The 27,456-nt window shown below is 49.0% G+C and overlaps 2 protein-coding genes across 6 annotated transcripts in view; one reads left to right on the top strand and one right to left on the bottom strand.

Annotated features, from left to right (window-relative positions):
* On the top strand, positions 1–23,887 carry TP53I11 (tumor protein p53 inducible protein 11). Its single transcript, XM_038139608.1, has 7 exons — positions 1–146; positions 16,484–16,853; positions 17,400–17,458; positions 18,026–18,074; positions 18,506–18,602; positions 19,147–19,248; positions 20,175–23,887. Exons 2-7 carry the CDS (start codon positions 16,725–16,727, stop codon positions 20,306–20,308), a joined length of 570 nt encoding a protein of 189 aa, XP_037995536.1. The 5' UTR covers positions 1–146; positions 16,484–16,724; the 3' UTR covers positions 20,309–23,887.
* TSPAN18 (tetraspanin 18) overlaps positions 23,883–27,456 on the bottom strand; it is a 131,444-nt gene continuing 127,870 nt past the window's right edge. For all 5 annotated transcript variants that reach the window (XM_038139606.1, XM_038139602.1, XM_038139607.1 and 2 more), the window contains one exon: positions 23,883–27,456. In XM_038139606.1, the coding sequence (XP_037995534.1) occupies positions 27,409–27,456 (48 nt within the window). In that variant the 3' untranslated portion in view covers positions 23,883–27,408.

Raw genomic sequence — 27,456 nt, 5'->3', positions numbered from 1 at the left:
AAAGGCGGCGCCGCGCGGGGGCCGGGCTCAGTCTGGCCGCCTGCGGGCTGCGCGGCGCCGCGGCCGCCCCCGGACCGCTCTGCACATGGGGCAGCCGAGCCGAGCCCTCGGGAGCGTCCCCCGCCGCCGGGACGTGCGCTAGGGCGGTGAGTGCTGCGCGCGTCCCCCCGCGCCGCCGACTTTCCCCGCCGCCCCTCGGGGTCCCGGGGAACGGGAGCGCGGGCGCCGCCGCGGCCGTGCGCCCCGCGGGAGCCCGGGGCTGGCAGCCGGCCCCCGCTGTCCCCTCGCAGTCAGCGCGGACGGGGGAGGGATGGATGGACCGACGGACGGACGACAAGGGCTTAAGGAGAGGGCTCAGCTCTTGTGCTGGCTGCGCATGGCTGCGACGGGACCGTGCCCGGTCCGGGTAGGATGGGTGGAGGAGGAGGTGGTGGAGCGTTGTATCCTGGTGGGAGGGTGGCAGGTTGCTCCGAGCGTTGGAGGGACAGCAGCCGTGCCGCCTTGCGAGGTGATGCGCAGGCGGTCCCCTGGCTTTGTGGCGAGGGCTTTCTCCTGGATGTTACTCGACTCAAAGGCAGGGGTCCGATGTCACTTCTTTCCTGGAAGTGCTCCGTTCTTTTCCACCTTCTCGGGCAGCGTCACAGGAGGACCACGGTCCCCAAATCACCATCAAGGGACCACCCCCTTCAGGTGCCTGAAAGGGGACGCTGAGTCCTGGCCACTGCACGGGCTAGGGGGTCAGCCTCGGTGGCTGAGCGTTGCGTCGGGTTAGGATGAGAAAAGCTAGCGCAGCTGTGCTCCCGGTGGGATGCAATCCCGTGGGTGTGCTGGGGAGCCCTGGCCGCAAGGAGGGCTTGGCCCTGGTGGACGGCGAGGTGCTTGGGGGGGATGGAGGGAGAGGGGCAGGGGGCGGGAGCCGCGATGCGGGAGGGAGCCGGGACAGACCCCCGGCCATCACAGAGGGGAAGGTGAGGAAAGCCAGCTCTCGGCGGGCTCTGCATTCCCGCCAGAGCTTGCACGTTCCTGTGTGCTGAGCGGTCTGCTATGCCTCTTACAGGATCTGGCTGTCCCATCTGGGCAGGTGCGCTGCTTTGTCTAGAGCAGCAGCTATTAGGCTTCTCTGTTGAGTTCAGCTTCCGCTGAGTAAACCAGGCTGAGCAAGAAGCAGCGCCTTATTCAGCACCTGCTCCTTGCCCTGCCTCAGCGCTGCTTGGAGTTGGAGTTCAGTGAGCCTTTTTCTTGCCTGAGCAAGGAACCTGACCCTCTGGCATCTGCCTGAGAATCAGGGCTGCTAATAATTAGATGGGTACCGTTAAATCTCCTCGGTCTGCAAAGGCTGGGAGTTACAAATGCCAGCAGCAACCAAATGCGTGTTGACATTAGGGTACCGCTAGCACGGCTGAGCCATGAGAAACTACAGAGTATGCAAGAGCACTGGCTATTCTGGACTTGGCATAAATAACTTGTTCAGTAACTCTGCCTGCAGTAGAGCAGTCTGCTGAATAATGGCATTCAGGGCCTGTGGATGAGGAAAGTGATTTTTAAACAAATAAATACTAGTTACAGTTCAAGCAGGGTTGTCTGCCCAGGGAGGAAGTCTCCTAAGAAAGGTTTTGGCGAAACCCCAAAATAAACAAGGTCTTAAGACTCAGCATGAAAGCACCTCAACTAGCCCTAGCCTTCTCTCAGCTAGTTTGCATAAATATGCACCTGATGAGTGCACAGCAGAGTGTGAGGGACACCATGAACCTGTGGTGTCCTGGTGCCCTCAGCAGTGAGGGGCTGGATACTGATGGCAGCTGAGAAAAGGGGGGGACTTGGTTGCTTTAGTATGTGTGTGTTCTTGTTCTTCAACTGCAGAGCGGAGCAAGGTGAAGGGAGATCTTCCCTGGGTAGGTGGTTGTCCCATCCAGGAGGCTGAGAAGGTGAGTTCTGCTCTACAGTCTCCAGAGAAGTTGGTCCTTTCTGCTTGTGGGCCTGTAGTTTTTATTGTAGTAGTTTTGTAGAAGTTTTATTGTTCAGATATGAACACAAGAGCATCTCCAGAGATGCACAGCAAGGTGAGGATTGGGATGGCCATTGATCTCCTGAAGAACAAACCACAGACGTGCCCTCCCCTGAGGTTTTCAGTCCATTTGGAGCTGCTTGGAAGCTGGGGTGTGATCCAAAGGGAAATGTTTTCCTATTGTTCTCATTTAGCATTGAGTGCTGAAGCGTGCAAAATGCCAGGAGTACATCTGCAGCTGGTGTTCACTTGTCCGGCAGCTCTCTGAAGGTCAGCGTGTTGAATAGTAGGGGCTGGGAGGGATGGTACCACAGGCTGGTTACAAATATCACTTTGAGCTGTTTGGATCATGAAATGTTCTGTGCGATGTGTGTGCTTGGTCCTTACCCAGTAAGCCCCCAAATTTCTAGTGAAAACTGCTAAATGCCATTAGAACACAAAGAGTATATCCCTCTGACGCAGGCAGGATTGGCTGCCTTCCCATCGGGCTGCCCAGGAGACTGCATGTTGACCTGGGTGGAGCTGTGCATGAGGTGGGGGTGTCTGTCTTCCTAGTGCTACGCCTTTGGCTACAAGCTTTCCCTTGGCACAGGATGAAAGCGCACGTGAACCAGAAAGATGTTGAGATTGTTTATGTTTGACTTCTGGCCTGGTGCCAGAGGGAACGGCTTGGTGACCTTGGCGCTATTGGGATATTATTTATAGAATGTAGATCTTCTGGGTTTTGTATTTTTGATGTAGGAATGTGAAAATAAGTCTTGGGAGGAAAAGACTCAATGCTGGCCACAAAATACATCTGGATTTTTTCCAGAGCAGGAAAAATAACACTTAAGAGGTGACCAGGTGTTCCCTGTTCACATTGCTTTCTGCCTTCCCTTGGAAAATATGGGTTTGGTGGTGTCCTGCAGATCACAGACTAGCATGAGTTCACCCCATGTTCAAAAAGTTCTTGTTCAAGATGCTAAAGGATGTTTAAAAAAGAAATCCAGCTATAACCAAAGATATTCTTCATAGTTTACAGATGATAAATGACTCTCTGGCCTTCGTGGTCTTCTTCTGTTTGTGAAGCTGTGTCATCTGCAAGGCGTAGTGCATCTCCGTGTGTTTCAGTGTGCATCTGTGGTGCTGGTTAGTGTGGCTGACCCCGGATGACAGATGGAGAAGAAGAGGCTTGGATAGGCACAGGGTTTTACTGGAAGGCCCACCACACAGTGCTGGCCCCACAGCTCTGCCTCCAAGGGCTTTGGTGAAACCCCAGTAGAAAACTTTCCTTCTGGCTTTCACAATGTGGATGAGTCTCTCATCCTCATTCTGAGCAGTGGGTATATGCTCCAATTACCTAAATCTGTAAATGTCTTTCTATCCCTCTGTATGCAAAGTAAGAACTTACTGGGCATATTTGTGCATTGGTTTTGATGGGGAAGCCCTTGCCTCGGCCGTACCTGACTCATTTATACCAAACTTTGGTTGGACCCTTACCCAGCTCATCTTACAGGGCAAAATCAAGGACCAGTGTCTGTAAGAAAGCTCTGCTCCAGATTTATACTGACTGCTGCTGTCATTTTAGGGAGGAGAGATCCATCACCAAAACAGGGAAATTGTCAAAACATTGTAGTTGGGTCCAGTGCTGAAGGCTGAGCAGCTTCTGCTGATGTTGGTGGTCAGGAACCGTGTGCTCACTTTCTGAACCTAAGCATAGGGACTGGTAGCTGGCTCCATTGATGCAGAGTTTCCTAGATGTTTTTGTTAGGGATTTGGATTAACATAATTTAAGTCAAAGGCACCAAGGGGAGCGTGGGGAGAAAAGCAGTTAGGAATAAATCCGCAGTTCGGTAGTCCGGTCTCCTGAGGAGTGGTATTATAGGATAAGTTGGTGTAGCAGGAGATGCGCACAGGGAGAGTGTCAGATAACACTGGCCACCTCATTATTTGTTTGAAGGGGTTCTGTATTTTAGAGGGAGATTAGTGTGCAGTCCCCTTTGCAGCTGCCTGCTGCTGCAAACCGGAGAGGAATCCCTCCTTTTGGTACTAAAATTAGGCAGCAGCACTTTGACTGCATGGCCCAGAGGGGCAGGTGCAGGCAGAGCAGCACACGAAGGCTTGCAACCCTCTTATTTTTAGCTGTATCCTGCCTGGGTTGAGAAAGTAAACAGTTTGAGTCTGTGTCAGCAGCCGAAAAAGAGACGTGCAGAGAAAACCCACAAGTCTTCAGGAAACTCCATGGGTGACTCAGACGGTGTTTTTGTCTGAGTACCTGTTCATTCAGTAACCCATGATGGCAGCAGAAGCACTTTTTGTAGTGGTGCCACCTTATGAGTGAAACACAAACCTCTGGTGTCAGATGTTTGTGGTCATTTAAACACTTAAGAAGCTCTTTCAGCCAACAGATGTTGTTCCAGGAATTCCACTGCTGTGCCTTAAAATAATCCCACTCCTTGTTGGGTGCTGCAGTTCCTTTCTGGGCTTCCAGCTAGGGCTGCTGTAGATGGAGATAGATGTGACAAAGAGCAGGCAGTTTCCCAAGGACAGCTGTGCTTCCAATCCTTCCTGACAGCCAAGAAGGTGCCTTTAGTTCAGCCTTCCTGGCTGTCGGCTGTCTGGCCTTGCCTTGCTGTGAATGGCATGCGCCCAGCCAGGCAGCAGCCTCACTAGTGCCCAATACTGTGTAGCTGCAAAGCTGTGGGAGATGTGTGGGCAATGCTGGAGCACAGCCTGGGTGCTGACACTCTGCCATGTTTTATGGAGTCCTCAGGAAGGACTGTGTTGTGGAAATGGAGGGCTGTATTGCTAGTCTTAGCCAGAACTCCAGGAAGCAGGCTATTTTCTGAAGAAACAAGATATCTTAAAGGCCCGTGGTTTTAAGTCCCTCTTAGTCTTTCTGTTGGACATTTAATTTTAGCTGCCTGGCATGCCATTCATGGTAGATGTTTGGTGTATTCCAAGTAGGTAAAAACATGAGCTGCCTCCTTATAGAGGGAAGAGAGAAATTCAAAAACCACAAGCCCTGAATCCAGGGGAGCTGGGTGGTATTGGTTTTTCCCCAACATTTTCTTTGTGGCCTAGGAAGAAAAGTTTCTGTAGAAGCTGCTCAATACCAATAAAGAGCATCCAAACATTACTCCACAGAAAGCAGAAATCTACCAGGAGTCAAAGTTTGCACTGAACAGGACCAAAGAATTTAGACCATCTGTCTGTGTTTTCCCATGTTGTTTTCATGGTAAAGAGAGAGTAAAATTTAGCTGACTTTAATATCAGCATTGCTGGTGGAGTCTCTCTAAGTGCTAACAAGAGATCTGGTGTGCTTCTGAGCAGCAGGCACCTATGGTACATCCTTCCACTCTCCTGCCCTACTGCTCTGCCTGTTTTCTTCTTGGGGTGTTCTTGCCTTGTCTGCTGGCAAAAACCCATCAGGAATTCTTCCAGTCCCTTCCATGAACTGTGCCAATGTCCACTGTTTAAATCTCTGGAGAAGAAGGATGCATTGAGGGTTGATGGATGGAGGAATAATAAAGCAGTTGAGCTTATCCCCTCCAGCCAGTTTATTCCCTGCATCACACCACCATGCAAACCAAGTGCCTGTCCTTAGTCAAAGGACATGAGGGAGAAGAGGCCAACCTGAAGCCCCCAGAGCCCTGGCTGCATGGAAATGACATTACAAGGGAAGGTGTTGACTAAAACCTGACACTTCTATGTCATGAGCTCTTCTAAGCAGGAGGCTGTGCTGTATGTTTGTAGAGAGATGTATATATATACAAGCACAGTAGCAAAGCACCGTGTGTGTATACACACACAGAGTCCTGATGGATGATCCTGATATTACTGGAACTTGTTGTACCCAAGTGTCAGAGACTTAAAACTGAAAAAGAAGGGAAGGTTCTTAAACAACCTTTGATAGCAGAGATGGGACATCTGGCAATGCTGTGTTTTCCATGGTTACTTGAGACCTTGATTTGTCAGCACTGATGCTGCTATCATTTGGCTGCCTGAATGTCTCTGTTGCCTTCTTGTCCCTGGGAAGAGGAATCAAACAAAAGTAGGGAGAAGAACTAGTCAGTACTACCTTTAACATTTTTTTCCTAAGACTTCTCTTGCATGTGCCAGGCAAGACGGAGAGAGAGCTCCTGCAGGACCTCTCAGTTCTCAAGATATCCCGTGTCACCCGGGCTGTTCATGCCGCATACTGGTGTCCACTCCTTTGCCTTCTCTCTGCTATGAAAAGAGAAATCTTGCTTTAGTTCCTTAGGCTGATATGGGTCCTTTGTGGCTGTGACTACAGGACATAGCATCTCCATACTCTTTCCTTGCATATTGTTGTCCAGTTTTTTCATAATCCCAAAGTGTGGCTCCATGCTGTAAGATGGGCAAAAGTCATGCAGGGTTTGCCTAGGATCAGGTAATGAAAAGTTCTCTGCAAGGATCTTGATCTTGTCCATCCATATAAAAGCAATCAAAAGCCTAGTCTTGCTCATTATCCAGGCTCATCCTGTGGTATATGGAAAAAGCTGAACCTTTGCAGGGGATGATGCATCTTGTCCTAGAATGGACACCTCTGGGGGTTGGCTCACCCTGCCTATTTCCGAGGTAGCCTAAAAGAGGGAGGTGAGGACATATACAGATTCAGGGTATAGTTGATGCTTCCAAACTTCATTCTCTCCTCCCATGAAGTGCTTTTACTCTGGGCTGGGGGCAGATTGACTCTATGTGTGCTCTTCAGAGTACACATACACTTGTCTCTTGTGGAAGCTGGAGAACCTGTTATGCATCAGAGACATTGTCACTTTCAATCTCCTTTATATGAGTTCCTTTTTCTGATGAAAGCTTTCTAAAGGGTACTTGTGTGCTGAATAGCCATTGTTGATAATGCACGATATGAAATCCAAAAGGAAGGCTCAGATTAAATGTCACGCACTTCAAAGTCGGGGAATTCAAAGAGCCTTGTTGATCTGTGCATAATTGCGGGCTTGACAGCTCATGCATAAACAAACACGTGCACATTCACATACATGGCTGCATGCAGTTTTCCCCTGACTCAGCAGCACATAAAAGCAAAATCGGGTGGGTGAATTCCAGAGGGGTGGGTCCTGTGTTCGTGGGGAAAGCCTGTGGGTTCTTCAAGCCTCTGTCTTGAGAACCACACTGGCAAATAAAGTCACTTGTTGTTAGTGTGGTGGGCTTCCTTCTGCCTTCCTCCCCTGTGCAGCTCTCTGCTGAGCTGTGGCTGCTTTGATTTTCTGCATTTGGGTTTAATGTGACCACGAGAATCTTCGGAGAGTTTCTGGTGTGTGCCAAGGCAGTATCCATGTGAGGTTCACCCCAAGCTTTCCACAGTGCTTTCTCCCACCAGCAGTGAATGAACACAGAAAGAAAAAATTGATTTCATGCTAAGCTGGTTGTTAGTCAGGCCAGGAAGGACATTTCTGCCTCTGACATGTTGTGTGTAATGAACCAAGTGCTGCACAGGAGTCCACAGAGCAGGCTGAGGTGCACGACCTGGCACTGGGGGGGTACAGTGGCTGGGCTGTTGTTTATAAGATGTCTCACCTGCTGCACATGAGCTGCATGATCTGTGGTAGATTTACTTTTCATAGGCATCTGGGAAAAGTAAGCTCTCAGAGTTTTAATGACCCAGTCTTGATTTTATGGAAGGAGCAGCAGTACTGCCAAACCTATAATCTCATAGTTTGACTTTCAGGCTTCCTACTCTGCACGCTGTGCTGTAGTTCTGTTCCTAAAAACAGCTGTTTTCACTTTCAAGTGCCTCATTGCAGGACTGGGGGATACCTGTAGCTCCTCCTCATTCTGAGGGATGCTGTGGAACAGTGCTCCACAGACATGTCCCTGTGCACCATGTGTTCCCTCTCTAGTGGGTTGCTAGAAGTTTCTTTCAGGTTGTTTCACCACCAACTTGTGAATTAGCAGAGCTTGTGGTAGCTCTGGCAGCAGCTATTTAGAAGTTTTCCTCTTCTAAATCTGTCCTTCTAGCTCCTGTTTGCCCAACATGGGGAATTTTGCATCTGACATTTTTAGCAGTAACCTGTTGCTATAGAAACTGCTAAGGTGTCAGAAGGAGATTTTTGTCAAGTTGGGATAGGCTATCAAGTAGTTGAAGTATGTGTTTTGTTGGGAGGCCTTCTCCAGCATCTTTTTGCTAAGCAACTCCCTGAGCCTGTCTGCATGTCTGGGCTTATTTAATGTCTACGGAGCCATGAGGGAGCGATAAACCCAGAGTTGTAATTGTGTGGGAATGAACAGGAAATGTTAGCAAATTATTTAGGGGACATGTGAGAAGGTGTTCCCAAACTGCAGTGATGGGTCCAAGTGGGGGTGTAGGTGGTAGTCCAGGGCTGAGAGGCTACAGGTACATCAGTCTTTAGGGCAGTAAATGGTTGACCTAGAAGCAGGAGTTGAGACTCTAAATGACATCTCCCAGGAAGGAGTCTGGGACAAGCTGCTGCTCTCACCCTTGAGACCAAAATATAGGTGAATGCCAACATACATGGTTGGTCTGGTAGTCCAAATTCTCTTTACTAACCAGTCAAGAGATGGTGCAGTGGGACCCAAAGTAAGTCCACACAAATCAACCCATGTCTCTTATTTGTGTGTGTGTATACATATATATAATATATATTTATGTACATATGTTCGTGTACAAATACATATATTGATATGTATGTATGTGTTGCGTACATTTATATTTGCTTTATTAATATATAACATATTGTTTATAAATTAAACACATTTATGTAAATAATAGCCTTTTATTATTTTATCCAGGATGCGGATGTAACCATTTATATGGGAAATGCTCTAGAACAGGGTTGTTAACAACTCAGCTGTTGACTGATAGCTGCTTGGGCCATTTCATATCAGGCCTGATCTACAGAACTTCTGTGTCATGGAAGGAAACTTTATTGCTTGTACAGTGAGAGGTGTGAGTCCTATGAGTGCCTATGTGCCTGGGACTCAGGAAGTATCCTGGCCAGATCAAAAGGCAGTCTTCCTGATTAATGCAAATTTATTCGTCTGCCCTTTTTCCTCCCTATTGTGTTTGCCTAGACTGCACATCTGGTCATATCATGACAGACTATGGAGATGAGAAACTCTTTGTTTTCTACACAAATGGAATAAAATAATCTGATGCTGCTGGGGTGTCCTGCAGGAGTTGTTCTCAGGCTGGGGTGGCAAATTGGTCCATGAAACTGGTTGGAAATTTGCTTTTGCAGTTCTGGAGTGTAACCGACTCATTTCATCTTCCATTTCATGGTTGTAGACATGTTGAGAGTGTATAAATCACAGTGGTTGCATTGTGCTGAGTAAGTTCCAGGACTGCAGATAGAGAACTATTGTTGCTGGAGATGAAGATTATTGTCTTTGGGGAGAGAATCCATCGAAAATGGCTTTAAAATCACTATTTCAGTGACAGTATACAGATGGATGTTGTGCCCGTATGTGGCTCAGGGAACTTAATGTCCCAATTTGGAGTTTCTTAACAATTTTCTTTTGTGTTCTGGAAAAGGACAGAGGTGCAGGGAATTGTTGAGAATAAAGAGCATTGGCTTCCCAGAGCATTTATGAATGTCTCCTCTCAGGTGCTTGGGGGCACAGTAGAAAGAAAATCTGGGGAGGTTTGAGGTTTTCAGGAAAAGAGGTGCCAAGAAGCCCCATGTTACTGTGAAGCTTCAGTGTCCAGCAGTGTTGTGGATGAGCACCCTGTGTATGGACTCCTCCCTGCTCCTCCCAGGATCTTTCCATAGAGTTCCTTTGAGCCTCTGTTAAGCCTCAGGTGCGAGGCAGAGGAGATGAAATGCAGTTGCATCATAGTTTCTGTAAAACTGATTTTTGGTTTGGTTGAAGGGCTTTCCTAGCTTTTTAAGCTGCTCTTTTTCAGTAGCAAGGGTTGATTTACTTGGGTGGGTTGGTTTTTTATGCGTGTGTTTCTGTGTGTGTGCATATGGGTTTTATTTTTCCTTCTTCTGTTTCCCTGTAGAAATCGTCAGCAGGACAGATGGCCTCTTAAGCTTCTGGGGCTGTCTCTCACAAACACCTGTCTAAGGCAGCTGGGAATCAAAGGGGAATTCTCCTCTTTTAATGCCTTTAAAGAAAAACAGTACCGGATCCTAATACGTCCTACTTCCCTGTCTCTCTTTCTTCATCCTTGCAGCTTCCTGGGAAACTTAACTCCTTGGTTGTAGCCATCTGTTGAGACAGCAAGGGGCTGGGTGGGGAGGTGGCAGCCAGAGCCTTTGGGGAGAGCAGGGGCAGCTTTGAGGTGATGGATTGCTGTGGCTAGCTGGGCTGAGAGCCTCGGTGGCAGAGAGGAGGATGATGCAGGGGGTGGACTTTTATGTAAGTAACACAGATGAGAGCTGCTGAAGCAGCTGTTCTACATTGTTGTGCTTGTACCTTGCATCCTTTGTATTGGCAGCCAAAACACACCTCAACAGCCAGGGCTGGGCTGCTTGAGAAGGCAGGGTGGCGTGGCCAGGCTTGCACGTGGGGTGTGAGCACACATGTGTGATAGCTGAAGGGTGAAGTCTGTTTATCCCCTGTGGCAGCAGCCCCCTGAGCCCATACAGAGGGGCCACGGTGGAGCCTGGTGTCCAGCTGGGCACCCGTGGGGAGATGGCACCCTGTGACATGCAGCATGTCACAGGCTGCCCTGCCAGCTGCTGCGAGAGGCAAACAAGCATTTCTCCCCTGAGTTGCTGCCCAGGCTTGCGTGGAGGGGTCAGGGAGGTGCTGCAGGTGGTGGTTGGGAGGCTGGCAGGAGTGAGGTTGCTGTGTTTAATTATAGCTCCCATCTGAGAAATTAGTAGAGCAACAGAGCTTTTTTATCATGTTCTGGGGGAACTGAGCACTTTGCAGGTTTTGATTGCTGTATAACACATCCTGCGACACAGACAGAAACTTTCCTGTGGTCTCTGCAAAAGGAAATTTGAAACCTACGGGCAAGAAAATTCCGGAGATGGGCTGTACCTCCCAGATGCTGTGGGATATAGCCAGTAGTGGTTCTTCTTGGGGCAGGATGTTTGTACAGCCACGGGGAGCTTGAGGGCAGGAGCTGCTGCACCCAGGGGCTGCAGAGGAACAGTGTGGAGGAGGGTGCAAGGGCTGAGGCTGCTTGGGCTAAAGCAACCCTGAAGCAGACAGAGGAGAAGATGCATGGAAAAGGCTGAGCAGACTTTGGATGTCCTTTTTTGCACAAAGTGGTGACTGAGTAAGAACACTTTCCTCCCCGCAGGCTGCAGAGGACTCATTGTCCCCTGTGAGGGGTGATGCTGGCCATATCCATTACGTTTGAACTTGCCAGAGCTGCTGTAAGCACTGGGTGCCACTGCCTTGTGTGTGGAGGCTTCGTGGTCACGGGCAGCTCTGCACCTCTCACAAATAGCTTTGGTGAGCCCATCCAATGGTGTCTGGCCATGAGATGTGCTCAGCCTGAAGGGTGAGCTTTAGATGTGCCTGAGGCTCTTGATGCATTGCAGATGATTTGGAGGCACCAGTGAATATGTCCTTTGACCAAAGGTTCTTACTTTGTATTTTCATCATTTAGGGGCAGGGAATCTACTGCTTAGGTTTGTAGGTATTCCCTAGGGATGACACAGTCTCCCTGTGCCTTTTAGAATTGCTTAAGGAAGCAGCTCCCTGTGCCTTTTAGAGTTGTTTAAGGAGCTGTGGCGGGCTGTGGCAGGGCTGGGGATGAGCCTCTGTCAAGACATGCTTCCTGCTGGTATTGCAAAGAGCCTTCTGTGCTGAAAGGGCTGGTGTTTATGTGGGAACAGGGTCCTGTGCACCTGGCTTGTTACAGGTGAGAAATCTGAAGTCTCCCTGTTGCTTAGGGGTACAGACTGTGCCAGACAGAGCGGGAGCAGCCGCCGCTTTCTGCTGCTGTGGTGGCTGAGTGCTAATTGTTTTTACTGCCTGAGCATCAGGTTATTTTTGGCTTGATCAAGTTTAATTCCCAGCTGGCTGGTGGTAGAGAGGTTCTAACAGTCTAAATTTCCACGCTTGATAGAAATCTAGGCAGGGAGCTGGTTTGGTCACTGTGGGTTTGGGATGTGCAGTTGCAGAAATACAGGATAAAAATAGCTATATTTTGGTTGTTACATGGGACATGGGGAGTTCTGGCTCAGGGTCTGCTGCACCATGGCCTTCCAGGGGAAACTCTTGCTAGGCCATTTTGAAAGGATGCACAAAGTTGTTTTGTGACTCTCAGGTGTGTTTTTGGGTTAGACACAGGGAATTTACCTCATGCCTCAGGATTTCAGATTCCTGAAATGCCTGAGGTTGTTTATGAACACATTTTAAGCATATAAAAGTGAGCAGACTGAACCTTCATGTGTGGTGGGAAAAAAGGAGTCTTGGGTCCCATGGGATTAGGCAACAGTATAATGTTTGCAAGGACCAAGGTACTTGGTGGGTCCGTGGGTCCTGTCCTTAATTCACCTGTGTTTCCACTCCCTCTCCTCTTTACTGTGCACATGTGTTTGAGCCCAGGCTTTCTCAACAGCTCTGTGGCTGATGAGGTGCGGGGTCCAGAGCAGCTGCCGTGGACCCAGGACTGTCCTCAGCAGCAAAGAGACAGAACTAACACAGCCTGGAGGAACATCAGAAGGGCTGGACAAATCCATTACAGCTGCTGGGCCCTTGCAAGAGAAATACTGTGGGCATCAGCCCATCTATGAGGGCCAGGTACAGTACAGATGCCATGGTGGATGCCCCTCTCATATGTACACTTCCTTGTGCTGCTGCAGTGCTGGAGAACTCCCCTGGGCTCTGCCAGATTGCTCCCAGAGAACTCTAGTGTTGGAAAGGGACACTGCCTCGGCTTCATACTTAGTATTGGTTCTCAACCTGTGCCCTGTAGAAGATGCTTAGGCATGGCAAGTGCCCTGTTAGGCTTGACATCCACATCCAGTGCAGACATCCACTGCACTTTCTTGGATAATTCTTAGGTTTATACAAATCAAAGCGGGCTCAAGATGTTGAGTTGTCTTGGACATACTGACTTGGGAAATCTAGAACAGGAGAGCAAGAATCCTCTCACTGGCCTGAATGTGATAGAGCTGAACAAACTGTGTCCAACTTAAATATATAAACATTTCATTGTCCCAACTTGGCTCTAGTTTCACACTCTCTTCCTCTGCCTGCAGATTGGAAGTGCCATCAAACCCTTGGAGTGAGAGGTTCTGTAGTGCCACCTCTTTAATTCAAGTACCACTGCTTTGTCAGGTAAAAGGCTGCACTGTGGACGACAGTGCCATCCAGCTTAGCAGTAGGCAGCATCCCTGCTCCCAGGGCCCTGGGGAGCCGTGTCCTCCCAGGCAGGCAGCTTCCACCCACGGGCACTTAGGCTCTGGCTCGTGGGAGCCGTAGGCAGTCGGCTCCAGGCGCTGCCGGAGCAGGGTCTGGCTCTGCACTGCGCGGTGGGTGCGCAGCTCTGGCTGCTGCAGCGCCATGGCGTGTGCACTCGAGTCTCCTCTCTCCCACGCTGCGGAGCTCGCCTCTCCAGACGCTGGGAAGGAAGCGGAGACATTGAGGGAAGAGCTGTGGAGGTGGGAGAGATTGAGCTATCGTTGGAGTGGCACCAGTGGGGTTTCTTTGCACCACTAAGCAGTAGCTATCAAAATTGTTCAGCAGTGTGTTGAACAGCTGAGCAAGAGAGCTGACACTGAAAGGAGCCTGTGAAGAAAAGGGATCTAGGAGGAAAAAACCCTCTTTCAGCTGCTCATAGGCACTGCCTATCACAGAGAGCTGTGGCAGGGAGTAGGAATTGCCTGTTTATGGTGGTTGATCTGCACAGTCCCTGGGATGCTTGGAGAAAGGATTAAGGAGGAGAGAATTGCAGGAGAAAGAGGAGGTGGAGGTTTCCCTTTGCAAACTCACAGGCTAATAGAAACAATCCTCTAAATTGTCAGTGTGTCAGGATACATTAATATAAGTATAATGTTTTCAAATCCTCAGCATCTTCTATCTGAATGTCACTGAATTAATGCTAATTGCATTCATTAGCTCGTTAGCCATTAATATTCAGCATCCGTTAGGCTGGCTCTGTCTCTGGACAAGGGGGGTAATGAGATGTGCGACTGGCTGCGGGGCCGTGTCTTAGCTGAGCTGTAGGAGCATGGCTTTATGCACCAGATTGTTTTATTGGCGTTTGTGTCTGGCCTGTGTTGTCCCGGCTCTTGGCCAGTGGCTCACCACAAATTAGTGGAAACTCTTAATGGGAGAGCAGTGTTAATGATGATGTGGATAAATTTCCACCAACTCCTGCCCTGAAAGCAACTGGTGAGACAAATGATGAAGGCAAATTTTGATCTTTTGGCCTTGAGCCAGTTGCTAAACTACCTCTGTAATCACAAAGCTATTCAGTGCAGTCTTCATTGGTGAGTCATGGAGTCCCAGCTTTCTTTGCTTCTTACTTTCAGGAGAAATTCTCTATTACTTTTTTTTCTTCCTTTTTCTCTGGTTTTTTCCTTTTTTTTTTCCCCTTCATTTTTGTTTTTTTCCTTCCTTCTTTTTTTTTATTTTCCTTCCCTCCTTCCCTCCCTCCCTCCCTCCCTCCTTCTGGCATTTCTGACCATGAGGCCAGAGCAGGAGGTGTGGCCATCAGGCTTTCCCTAGCAAGAAACCAGGAAAGATCCAGAAGTGCCAGGATGCCATGGCCTGCACACTCAGCACCCCAAGTCCTGTCAAGACCAGCGAGCCTCAGGTCTCTTATCCCTGAGGAGAGCCAGTAGGATGCTCCTGCTTAGAGCCATCTACCAGACTTTTCCCCTAACTTTAGAGATGTGGGATGGCCTCAGAGTGACAGAGAGGAGCATTCACCACAGGACTGTTGCTTCACAATTGGAATGGATGGCTTTGATCAGAAAATGCTGGGCTAGAAATACCACAGCAACATGTCTTCTCTGGTTTCAGCACTTCTGGTAGGAAACCACTCAGCATCCAACCTTGTGAGTCTGGGTCAGCCAGGAGCAGAAAAAATTGCAAAAACTGTAGCTTGTTAAAGAGGTTGACCATTTCTTTTAGACACATCACTCTGTTTTTAGCCTGGATTTTTTGTACAGATTATCTAGATTTGAATACACACAATTTATTGTGACAGTTAAGGTTGGCAAACCCCAGACATGATAAATCTTTCAAACTTTTCTGCTGTCAGCTACCATTTGAGCTTCCTTCCTTGTGCTCAAAGGTAGGCCTGACTATACAGCCTCTACCTTCCTCCTGTGCTGTTGTTTTCAACTGTTCCAGTTCTGAAATATTTCTAGATCCTGACTCCTGCATCTGGCTTCGGGCTGCCTTTCCAGGAACCTGGGCTTAGTTATTCAGTGGAATAAGAGCAAAAAAACCCACGACCAAACAAGCCCTGCTACAATCCAAAAGAGGTACCTCCAAAGCACTGGGTAGCTCAACTGGCTCACTGAAAAGCATTTTGCCTGGTCTGCTGAAAGGATCTTATTAAACCCTTGATCATGGGGTTCACCTTTTGCACCATCCCAGCAAGACCTCTTAACTTTGCCTTAAAGAAAAAGTGACGTTGGGCACTTGCAGACAGGACTGACTGTTCTTGGCTGAGCCACCACAGGGAAGGGTTTTCCTTTGAGAGGGAAATCCCTTGCAAGGCACTGGCACAACATTTGCATGCACAATGCCAAAATAATTGTACCTCATTTTATTACTCTCCAAAGACTTGTGAAATATTTAGACATTAGCATAAATTGTCTCCTCCTGGGGCAGCTCTGGGAAGACTCAGCTGGGGCATGAGCCCTACACTTGCTTGGGCTGGATTAGCTGTGTGGGGGGAATTTCTGTGGGTCTCTGGAAGGTTCAAGTGGCAAATGGAAAAAAGTGTTTGTGTTCAGCTGAGCCAAGATAAAAGGAAGACAAAATGGAAGAAAAGGCTTTCTGAACTGAGTGTTTCAAGGGTTTTATATTTGTGGGATGAGACAGAGTGATTTCATAGAACTCAATACCTGTAGCTTTATACGCATGCCAGGGCAGAAGTTATCTTTTTCAAGTCTCATTGCCTGTATTTACTTTTCCCAGATAGTATTTGTAGTTTCTAATTTCCATAGTTTCCCAGAAAGCAAAGTGAGTGTCTTCAGGGAAAATTATGCCTCTGGCTTCTTGTTGCTCAGGTTGCTCAGCACAGTCTGGGGACTGCAGCATCTGAGTGGGGGGACACACAAATAAATCACTGATACTTGTTTGGGGTTTGACCTGAAATGGCAGCTGAAGAATGTGATGTATTGCATGGCAAAAGAAAAAAGGCCAAGCATTACTTAATGATTTTAATTCCCCTAGTCTGAGACACACTTAATTCCCCTAATCTGAAAAACAGCACAGAGGTACTATTGGGCACTGCCTCATGCTGGGATAGACAAGATTATGGTTTGTAGGTCAAAAGCATTTCTAACTAAATGTCCATGCTAAAGCCACTCTGCTCTAAGTTTTTTTGTTCCCCTCCCATGGCAGATCCCGGAGACGGCAGGATCATTCTGAGATGAGCCACCTGTAACTGGGGCCGGCCTCGTTGCTAGGGCTCCCTGCCCCACGACAATGAGGAGCTGTCTGCCAGCCTAACAGAAAGACCTTGTGGCGGTGGTAGTTTTATTTTTCCCAAACATCGTGAAATTTCATGTGACAGCGGAGCCACTTCCTGCGCCCTCCTTGTGCCACCTGGCAGCTGAGGGCTCGGTGGGGCAGGGCCAGCACCATGGCGGCGAAGCAGCCCCCGCCGCTGATGAAGAAGCACAGCCAGACCGACCTGGTGAGCAGGCTGAAGACACGCAAGATCCTGGGCGTCGGCGGGGAGGATGATGATGGCGAGGTCCATCGCTCAAAGGTGAGGCCAGCAGAGAGGGAAGCCCATGCGCAGTAATGGTGGAAAAGGGACCTTCTGCTGGGCAAACCAGGGTTTGCCCATCCGTGTGGTTTGGGGTAGTTACAGCCAGGCATTGTGAACAGGAGCATGTTCACGTGAACATGAACAGTTCTGGGCAGTGTGTACATGACAGCAGGACAGATACACCCCAAGGGCTCTGCAGGAGCCTCTGCTCCATCAGGATGGGACATGCAGGTGATGTGTGTGAGGAGTGAGTTTCCTTCTTCCATAGGTAAGAGGAAACAGGAGTTAGCGTTGACCTTTCCCCAGCTGGATGCTGCAGGTGGCTGACTCCAGTAAGTGAGCAGTAGAGGCTGCAGCTCCTCATGGAAATCAAGGCAGCTGTTGAGACCAACGAGTCTCAGCTGAATCCTTTATCCTCCTCCTCTTTCCAGCCCTCTGAGATAAACTGCCACATGGGATTAGATACATGATTTTGGGCTGCTGAGTACTGCCTAAAGGCTGGGGAAGGATCTGCTTAGCTTGTACCTTTCATTTGAATTTCAGATTAGCCAAGTACTGGGAAATGAAATCAAGTTTGCAGTCCGGGAACCACTGGGACTCAGGTAAGGTACTGGATCACCTTGGAGCTAGGTCATCTGAGGCCCCTTGACCACAGCATCCCTGCCAGCTCTGGTTTCTGACACCAACTCTGCTGCTGTGCCAGTATCATTGCTCCCTGCTAGGGCTTCTTGCAAGCTGTGGAACCAGACCAGCTCTGCATTCTTCCCCCCATTAATGAGCCTGAGGCCCTCAAGTTCTTGTCTCATTGCATGTGCAGAGAACTACAAGGGCTTTGTGGGGCTGAAGGAGCTCCTGTTCTACTGTGTGACAGACTGGTGTGTCCTGTGGGGACCCTGTACCATCCTCTTGGCAGGGTCACTTCTCTCCTTTGCTTGGGTGAGGGGGAGTCTGGCTCTGTCTCACTAGCAAGGCTGGTCTGCATGTTGAGGCTGAAGCTAGTGGGATGTGGAAAGCTGAGTCCTTCCTTGGGAGGTTTCTGGCTGTCTTGCTTGTGCATGGGGGAAGGATGAAGGCTGATGAACGAGCAGGCAGCCAGAAATACTTTGTGAAGGATGAGTGATGGGGTCATCTCCAAGCTCATGCTGGGTCCTGTCTTCCCTCTCATGCAGGGTCTGGCAGCTTGTTTCGGCCATCATGTTTTCCGGGGTCGCTGTCATGGTGAGTGAGGGACGTGGTCCTGGCAAGAACAGCTCCTGGCTGCTAAAGGGGTGCCCCAGCATGGCCCTTCAGTCGCTGGCATTTCTCTTCCTCCCCTGCCTCCAGCAGCTCCTACCACTTTCTCCTGCGAGGCCTTTGCCCTCACTGGGTCTCAGTAATGGGCTTTGCCAACAGTGTCCTTGGCGCTTTGTTCCCATTGTGAGTCTGTTTTCATTAGCAGGGCCCATAAACCAAGGAATGGCAGCCTTGGTTACAAAAACCAGCCATGCAGCCGATGGCTGACATGGTGATATCTCTGTGCCTCCTTAATTGCCAGTTTCCTGGCCAGTGGCTCCAATCCCACAAGGGCCTGATGCTGGAGCGCTGCTGCCTAAGAGGACATGGTTTGGTGGCCAGTTCAGGTTGCTGAGTTTCTCTCTCGCCTCTGCCAGGCCCTCGCTTTCCCTGACCAGCTCTTCGATGCCATCTTTGAGGAGGAATCGGTGAGCAGCAAGACTCCCATCCGGCTCTATGGAGGAGCCCTCCTCAGTGAGTGCCGTACCGCTGTACTGGGGATGCTGCTGCCCCACAGAGTAAGGGAACAGGTGGCCAAAAACGGCACCGGGGGACAAAGTCCATGCCCAGCCGGACACCTGCTGCAGCTGGAGAGCAGAACATCTGCTGTTAGCAAAGAAATTGCTGAGGGGGTATTTTGAAAAGCTTGGCTACTGCTGCTTTTTCCTAGCAGGGATTCAAGTGTGCTGCAGATAGGGTAAGAAGGGCTGTACATGCTCCCAATCCCTGGGGAACCCACCCCATGTACCCCAGCAAAGGGAGCCTGCAGGGGGGTCCGGGGATGGCCGCGGCTGGGGCTCCGTGGGAGCGGCAGGGGAGATGGGAAGGCGGCGGCAGCCCGGAATGGGCCCAGGAGGAGCGGGGCGAAGGACAGGGAGGCGCGGGGAGCTGGGAGCGCGGTGTGGGAAGGGAAGGGGCCCTGGCCGCGTCCTGCAGCGGCACCGCGCGGGGCGGGCGGGAAGCGCGGCCCTGGCCGCTGTCCCGGCCCTCGGGCAGCGCTCCCCGCTGTGCCCCGCAGGCATCGCGCTCATCATGTGGAACGCCTTGTACACCGCCGAGAAGGCCATCATCCGCTGGAGCCTGCTGGCCGAGGCCTGCTACTTCGCCGTGCAGTTCCTGGGTGAGTGCCCGCGGGCCGGCCGGGACGAGGAGGAGGAGGGTGCGAAGACTGTTCGTGGTGGGAAGCAGGGATCCACGGTGGGCAGGACAGTGGTGGAGCATCTTCCCTGCCAGCTGCTTGCCTTTGTTCTCCCCCGTGGAATAGCCTCTGCCCTGAGCTGCTCCTTGAACACCACCCTCTGACACTTGATTAATTTTTCTCCCTGCAAATGTCCTGGGCTTCATAGCCAGCACAGGTCATTGCTGGAACAGGCTGCCTAGATGCAGGGTCTAACAAGAAAAGATTTTAGCAACCTACACTAAAAAGCGGGATGTTTAGTGTTACCAAAACAGAGCATAGCATTTAGCTTGTTTCTAGGGAGCTTGTCTATATTTAACAATGAAAGGGGATTCTTGTATGTGTGTCTTGGTAGCTCAGTGTGTAGCTGGTTTAGGTACGAGCTATGTGTTGGTGGCCAGAAGAGAGAGGTGTTCGACAGAGGCGATGTGTGTGGACTGGGCATATTTTGTAGATGCTCCTAAAGTTGAGAAATGTTTATCAGCGCTGAAGTGTTCAAGCCACAAAGCAAACTCAGGAGGATGTGACTCCGAGATTAACACCTGAGCATAATGGAAACTCACATCTGCTTGAGTGACTGTTTCAGGCTGCCTGAATGTGGGGCTGCCTTGAAAGCAGGGTTTCTCTGAGGGAGAGCTCTGGGGTCCATGGCAAGCTTCAAGGCTGCGAAAAGAAGCCAGTGAAGAGCCTTTGCCATGGGTTCACTGTGCATGTGAACGAGCCTGTGCTGAAAGCTCCTGCGCTTGCAAGGCTCAGCAGCTCCTGCCAAAGCTCTGCGTTAGAGGGCAGCAGAAAACAGCATTGTGCTATTTGTCTCCTTTTGGTTTTGCATCACCAACCTCTGCCTTGTCTCTCTCCTTCTCCTCCAGTTACCACTGTTTCCCTCGTTGAGAGTAGCCGGATAGCCACAGGTGCTGTGCTCCTCCTGGTCAGCCGAGCCCTCTTCATCCTCATCAGCATTTATTATTATTACCAAGTTGGACGTCGTCCCAAGAAAGTCTAATTCCTGGGCTTTTTTGTTATGGGAAAGGTGGGAGGGGGGAGTTTGTGTCGGTAATTTTGGCATTATAATTTTTAATTTTTTTTTTGTTAGTCCCTTTTGGTTCTAAAGTAGTTTCTTTCTTTACCGGCATGAATCGGTGTGTAACCCAGTGCTGGTGGCATTGCCAGGTGAAATGGGGGGAGCAACATCGGTGGGACCCCCCCCAGCCCCTCTGCAGGAAGTGAGGAACAGTGGGGAGGAAGGCTCAGGGAAGTGTGTGGGCCTGGCAGGCTCAGGGAAAAAAGCCAGTTTTCAAGGGGGAACTGGCTGATGGGATCACAGGCTCTGAACCCACTGGAACAAAGCACAAAATAAGGCCAGCATATTGAAACCAAATCCCTGAGGAGACAGGGCAGTAAGACAACCAACAAAGGATCCAGCTACTCTACTTGGTAAGCCTTGCACCTCCCCTGGTTTACAGCCCTCTCCCCTTTTAGCAAGTACTGACTGTCCAGGTAGCCAGGAGCTGGATGGCATCGAGTTCAGTGCTTTGCAAACAGCTCTTCTTTCCTCTCTGCCAGAGGTGCATTTTTGTGTAGTTCATAGTTTTGCACCAGATGCTGTGAGAGGCTTGGGAGGCAATACAACAAAAGAAGAGGGAGAACCCTCGTTGTTCCCTCTGCAGGGACAGCATTGGGAACAGTGGATCAACTTGAATTACAAGATGTGAGAAGTGAAAGAAGCTATTGGAAATAGCTTTGAGCACAAAGACATCCCCTTGTTTGGGGTGTTTCCTGAAGTTTCTAGGTTGGGGTCCTGTCCCCTTCACCCCAGAACACTTCCTGCAGTTGAAGCTTTACTGATGGTAGTAGCAGTGGTGGGTGTGCAGTAGCTTTATCTGATGCTTTAGTTAAGCAGGAGCTGGAGTGCTGTTGCGCTTAGCACTGGTTTGAGCAGAGGACTGTAACAGTAAGAGCATCTGCACAGGTGCTTGGGTCAGTGAACAGCCTCTAGATGTAGGCTCTGGCTGTGGGAGATGGTGTTCCAACTCTGCTAATATCTGCATCACATCTCTTCTGACCTTGAGAAGAGAGGACCAAAGTTTGTAGCATTAAGATATTTAATATTTAACTGGGATGAAGAACAGCAGGAGCGGAGCGTATGATGGCAAGGACAGACTAAATGTGCTTTAGTACTCACTAGCCAATTTCTCCAACATCTCCTGGGCTTAACAACATTGCCTGCCCTGCTTCCTAGTGCTTTCCTTGTGGATTATCCCTGTCCACAGCTTGAGGCAGCATTTTTTATTCTTCATGGGACTAAAGCCAGAAGGTCTGCGTACAGGATATGTACTTGTTACTCATGCACTACTGTTGACTGGATCAAAGCATGCCCTGGAATATAGCTGATGTTCCAAAATCCCAGTAGGAAGATTTCTACACAAACAGGACTGCTTGTGTGAACAGTCCTCAAGCCACTGGTAAGACTGGGATCTACAGCTATTGCTGTTTAATATCTTAATAGAGTTAGAAGAAGGTAGTGGGTAGTTATTGTATGTTGTGTTAGTGCTTTTGGCATTTAGAAGCAGCTGCATAAGCTTGGGACACTGTGTGCATTGTACTTACTGGCCATGCAAAATGTCTGTCACATAAGAATATTGGAAATTGTTAAATCAGGAAACATCCCAACTGTAACTTAGGTTTTTGCCTAATAAGTAAATCAAATGGAGAGGCAACATCCAACAGCGGGCTAAATTCTGGAGCCTCACGACAATACATGCTTGTCAAGCTGCTTTCAGCACCTCCAAAAGTGATACTGAGCAACTAAAACTTAATTAAGAGGAGTGTTCAGATGGAAGAATTGGGGTCTAAGAGGCAAACCTTTCCCTTTGAGGTAATGATCAAATGCAGGCTAGAGAGGATCAGAAATTATACCAAGTGGAGCAGTGTGCAGGAGCTGGAGCATGGCTGTGGCTGTTGCTCTCCCTCTGTGCATCACCTGCATGGGCAGCTGCAATGGCCTCAGTGTGGCACTTTGGCTGTAGTTGTGGGTATAGGTACGTGAAGCTTGATTCTTTGTGTTTTGGGGTGTCACATGAATGTATACACAGATTGATGGTTGGTTTTTGGGGGGGTGGGAAATTATATTTCTAGGACAGGCAAGTAAAACTTACCACAAAAGCAATCTTACAGAAGAAGGAAATGGTGGGGAGTCATCTTCATGCTGCCTCCTATCTGTGTTGGCCACAGGTCCTATGAACTTAGTTATGACTCGGGTCTGATTAATGTACCTTAAAATGTCATCCCATAGGTGAGGGAAGTGAGTTACTGCACTGTGTGAGAGCAGTACTCCAAAGACTTCTTGATGGTTGGGTCAGGTAGGAGGGTGGGGGAAGCAGTTACAGCTCTCCAGGGTAGCTTTAAATAAGGTAAGATTAGATTTCTCTGGTCCCCTGATTAGCAGCTGCTTCTGCAAATCTTGGAACAGTTAGCCACTTCTAGGTTTGCTGGTTATTGGCTTTTTCTGCTCCAATGTAGAGCAAAGCCTAGGGGAGTGGCCACTTAAAAGATTTCATGCTACTTGGTACCTAGTCCTGAAAGGAGAGACATGAAGTTGGATTATTTTGATGCTTCTTGCTCCATCTTGCTATAAGTGGACTATTCAGAAAATACAGAGCTCTACACCTCCTCTACAACTAAACTGTGGTTCCTGGCATGTCCCTTCTCAGCAGCAAGGCGCTGCAGGAGAAACATTGCCAGGCCCACTGGAGGTGGTGAGTGCAGGTGAGGCCTAGGAGGGAGTTGCTCAGGATGGCTTGAGGATGGAGCCCAGGCAGAGCAGCTGCAGCACTGCCAGAAACCAGCTGCACCTGATTGTCTTCACTCTGTTGTGGGTGGGGAGAAAGGGAGGAAAAAACCTTTGTACAGAACTGTGTCCCCAAGGATGGAAGTGCTGACATCACAGCTGCAGGTGGCAGTTGAGAACATAATTTGGGATCAAAAAGCCTGAGGTGTCACTCCAGGCTCAGCTACTGATCTGCTGACAAAAAAACTCCATCTCCACTGGCCTCAGCTTCCTTATCTGTTACATTGTGAGAGAGCCTTGGACTGATGTCATCTCCCACAGGAGACTGCAGTGAACTTCCTGCATTTGTACAATGCTGTGCAGGACTGGGGGTCTGTTCCCCAGAGAATTGTGCTCCAGGCAGGCACAGGCCAGGACTTAAAGCTGACCCCCTTTCTCTGCCAGGGATGGACTCAAACCATTGCATTCACAGAGCCCCCACTTTGGAGGGTGAAGAAAACTCGTCGTTCACATAACTCCCTACATCATCTTATTTGCATCTAACCAATATCTGGCAAACTGGAGCTAGTGACATAGGAGAGGCTCTGTCTGTCCTAAGCTGGCCTCTTTTCTGGTCAAGGGTTTTTACTTGGGAGGGTGTGGGTGGGGGGGTGGTGGTGCAGGGGAGAATGGGACACTTCAATTTATACCTCATTTTAGCTGCTGTACCTGAGTTTATTTCTCCTCTGGTAAGAAAGTGACTGTACTTAACACCAAGCAAATAGTGAAAATTAAAGCTGTTTCACTTCACTGTCACAATATCTTTCTTTTATTTTTGGGGTTTTTTTAAGAAATGCACACAAAAACCGTGCAGAGAGTGCTTCAGGCTTGTGTTCTGGTTTATATTACCAAAAAAAATTTCCTTTCCATATAAAAAAGCATTACAGTAGGGAATACAGGATAAATTAGCTCCACTATCTAATAGAAAGAACATTTACAATTTTTTTAAAATAGATTTCAAACATTATTTCACACGCAGCCCTTTTCCCAGGCATTTGTGACAGTCATTGGAGCATTAAATAGCAACCAGGAGCCAAGGATGCTGAGAGGGGCTGGGGGCTGGCCCAGGCTGGTCTCTGCTACTCCCTCCAAGGTGCTTGGGCTGTGGTCACAGTGCTACAGCGAAGGAGATGGCAGCTCCTTCTGCTCTCCAGCCTGCCCAGTTCTCCAGCCAGCAGTGACTTCAGCTTGAGCCCCTAGCCCCAAAATACTCACCAGACCTGTTAAAAACAAATACAAAAAAACAATTGCTTCTCCTGCCTACAGTTCTGAAAACTACTGTACCACAGAGGGGACAGCCACAAAACCAAGGGACAAAACCAACAAATTTACATGCTTTGCCATACAGTGGGAGTCTGCTTTCTGGGCTTGCTTGTTCATTAAATTCCCCTAAAGAAATTCCTTCTGCACGTTACCAGCTGCTGCAGATCCTCTCAGACTTGCACATATCTTTACAGCGCTCTCCAATTCTTGTTTGGAATTGCTGCCTGGCCTTTTGAGCTGTGTTCCCAGTGGCACGTGAGCCAGCCTGCAGAGAGGATTTGAAGTCTTCACACAGCAAAGAGCAGTGGGGGATCAGAAAAGGTAGAAGAGGAGAAACAGCTGTGCACAGCCCAGAATAACAGATGAAGAAGAGATCATTTTGAAGATACAGGCGACTACCATTAGGGAGAGAGGAAAAGTAAGAGAGCTAAAAACAGACAAAGCAATGAGTACAGAATTAGGAAAGCCAAAGAGAAACAAGCCAGCCAAGATCATCCTTCAGGCATGTGTATTTAGTACTTTGTGCTCTGGCTGCTTTGGTCTGGTTCCCCCAGCTCTAACAGGCTTTTTTCCCCCATGCCACTGGTGGCAGAAAAAGGCTTTAAGGCTTTTTTTCCCCTTCAGCCACCCACCATGCATAAATGAGGATTTTCGCCAGCCAGGCTCTGACCTGAGAACACTGCATAATAAACTGAGGGAAAAGGAAGAAACTAGAGACTGGGGGAGGCAGTTCTGCTGCTTTCGATCACCTCCAGCCAAATTACCAACTCTGCTGACAGTTTTGTTTCTTCCCTGGGAATTGCTGTCCCAGAACAGTCACTGACACCAGCTCCTGAGGCAGAAGGAGAACAGATAAGCTTGCTTTCTGCTCAGCCCATTCCCTACAAGACTGGTAGATGGAACAGATTTTTCTTAAGTGCAGCACCTGCTGTCCAGTACAAATACTGCTGGGTTTTGGCTAACAAAACTGTTTTTCTTTATTAAACAACAGACCAGAGATTAATGCTAAAATGCCTCATTACAAGGAGGTCCAGAGGGAAATAGTTCTGAACAGATTTCCAGAAGGTTTAATGCAACATCTGATGCTGCTCAGCAGCCCTGGCAACATATTTTGTTGCTGGAATATGCTGACTGCAGCATGGGGGGGGCTGCAGCTCTACCTGCCCAGCCCTCTCTTGCCATTGAATAAATTGTTCTCAAATGAAGCTTGGGAAAGCTCCCAATGCCTCCTTCCTGTTCCCTGGTATCCTCATTGCCCAACTGAGATACTTAGCCATAATCTTTGTCTATTGTAGCCCAGGCTTTCTGCTGTTTTCCTTCCTTGCCTGTAGTCTCTGCAGTGCCACTGGGAGAGCTCAAGGGACACAGCCCCAGGGGTCTAAGGCAACAGCCAGAGGATGAATTTGCTGCTGCTGCTGCTGCGAAACCTGGGCACAAAGTTTAATGCTCTGCTCCTTCCTTGCCAGAGATTACAGCTTTCAGGGGAGCTGGCTTTAGCCTATATAAAAGTGCTCCCATAATCTGAGCCTATAAAATCTGTAAAAAGACCTAATCTAAACAAGAAACCATAGCCCCCTCTGTCATTCCCCAGGTAAAATGAGTTTGGGATCAGGGAATAAATGACCAGATGAACAATTAAGGCAACAGGGATTGATGATTCCAGATGAGAGAAACAAGTCATCTCTCCAAGTCAATATCCATGACCATAGCAGCAGCTAGAGCAGTGTGCCTGCACACAAGGTGTTCTTGGATCGTGCCTGGGGTCTCAGTAGCTCCAGCTTAATCTCTGACCAAGGTCCAGTCCCAGGCATCTTTCTCAGGTTCACTTCCAAATGATTGAGCAGATGACATGTTAGTTAAATACCAAACTATCTCAAGGGAGGAAGCACTATCAACTAAAACAATTCTGACTTGATTACTTTCATCATGAGCCCATGGGAGAATCTCAGGGGAAATTCTCTGACCAGAAATGATTCCACCAGACTGGTCCAGGAAAACAGCATGGGAGTGGTTGACAAATTTCAGCCTCTTCAATCCAGCACCATGTGTGGACCTCCCCTTAAGGCTAGAAAAGCATGCAGGAACCACTGCAAATATTTATGCTAACAGAGCACCATAAACCATTTTTTTTGCAAGTATCAGAGGAAAGGCAAAGGCTGATAAGATTTAAACAGTATATCCTCCCTTCTCAGGAAGGCAGCAGTATCAATGATGCTTGACCAGAGCCATTCTTTTCCCCAGGAGATGGGAACATAGCAGGGAACCATTTGGTCTCTTTCACAACAGTGAACAATACATCTTAGTAAAAACAGAAAGGTAGGCACCAAACTCTCGACCCTCAGCCAGCCTTAGCTGAGTCCCATTGCTAAATTAAATCACACTGCCCCTGCTTGGAGTTCCAGAGAAAAGCCAGCCTCACTGAAGTGCTTGACATCTCTGACAAGTTTCACATGACAGGGGCAAAGCTTCCACTGAAGAATGAATGTTTTCATCCTGTGGCTGGAAATTAAAGCCAGAATCACGCAAACGTTGACTACACCTGCTTAGACAAGCCACCACTGCTTGTTTCAAACCCACCTGGACAGTCAAGGCCAACCTGTTGCCTTATGCAGCCCCTGCATGTCTGTTCTTGAGTCCTTTGTTGTCTAAAGCACGATGAAGTGGTGAATGGTAGATTCAGCCTGGTGTGAGAGGCAGCTGTGCTTCTCCTCCCGCAACCCCACCAGCTCCATCCATCTCTGGTGCAATCGGCGGCTCTGGGCTCCTGCTCCACGCTTGCTGCGGGTGGCTCTGGGCAAGGGTCCGGTGTACAGTGTAGTGCACATCACCTCAAAGTTCCAGCCCCTGAAGTACAATCCTTTTGGTCATTCATATATTACAACCCTCTTTTTAAATTTTTTCTCCCTGTCCCACTTTGTTAAAAAAAATAAAGTTTTTAGGGTGTTTTCAGGTTTTGTTTCTTTTCCTTCTTTCTTCTGAGCATGTGGGGAACATGGTGGTTTATGGGCCACTTCTTACTGGATCCCTCGAAAGAGACACATTGCAAAGATCATGGCAAACAG

This window comes from Motacilla alba, chromosome 5 (assembly GCF_015832195.1).
Source record: "Motacilla alba alba isolate MOTALB_02 chromosome 5, Motacilla_alba_V1.0_pri, whole genome shotgun sequence".
Lineage (NCBI taxonomy): Eukaryota > Metazoa > Chordata > Aves > Passeriformes > Motacillidae > Motacilla > Motacilla alba.
The sequence above is the reverse complement of the archived record's forward strand: the minus strand, read 5'-3'. Positions and strand labels throughout refer to the sequence as shown.

Excerpts from the sequence above, each read along its gene's own strand:
- TP53I11 (XM_038139608.1), top strand. The coding sequence starts at position 16,725 with ATGGCGGCGAAGCAGCCCCCGCCGCTGATGAAGAAGCACAGCCAGACC. Across the intron at positions 16,854-17,399 it reads GCGAGGTCCATCGCTCAAAG|ATTAGCCAAGTACTGGGAAA; the intron begins GTGAGGCCAGCA and ends TTTGAATTTCAG. Across the intron at positions 18,075-18,505 it reads TTTCCGGGGTCGCTGTCATG|GCCCTCGCTTTCCCTGACCA; the intron begins GTGAGTGAGGGA and ends CGCCTCTGCCAG.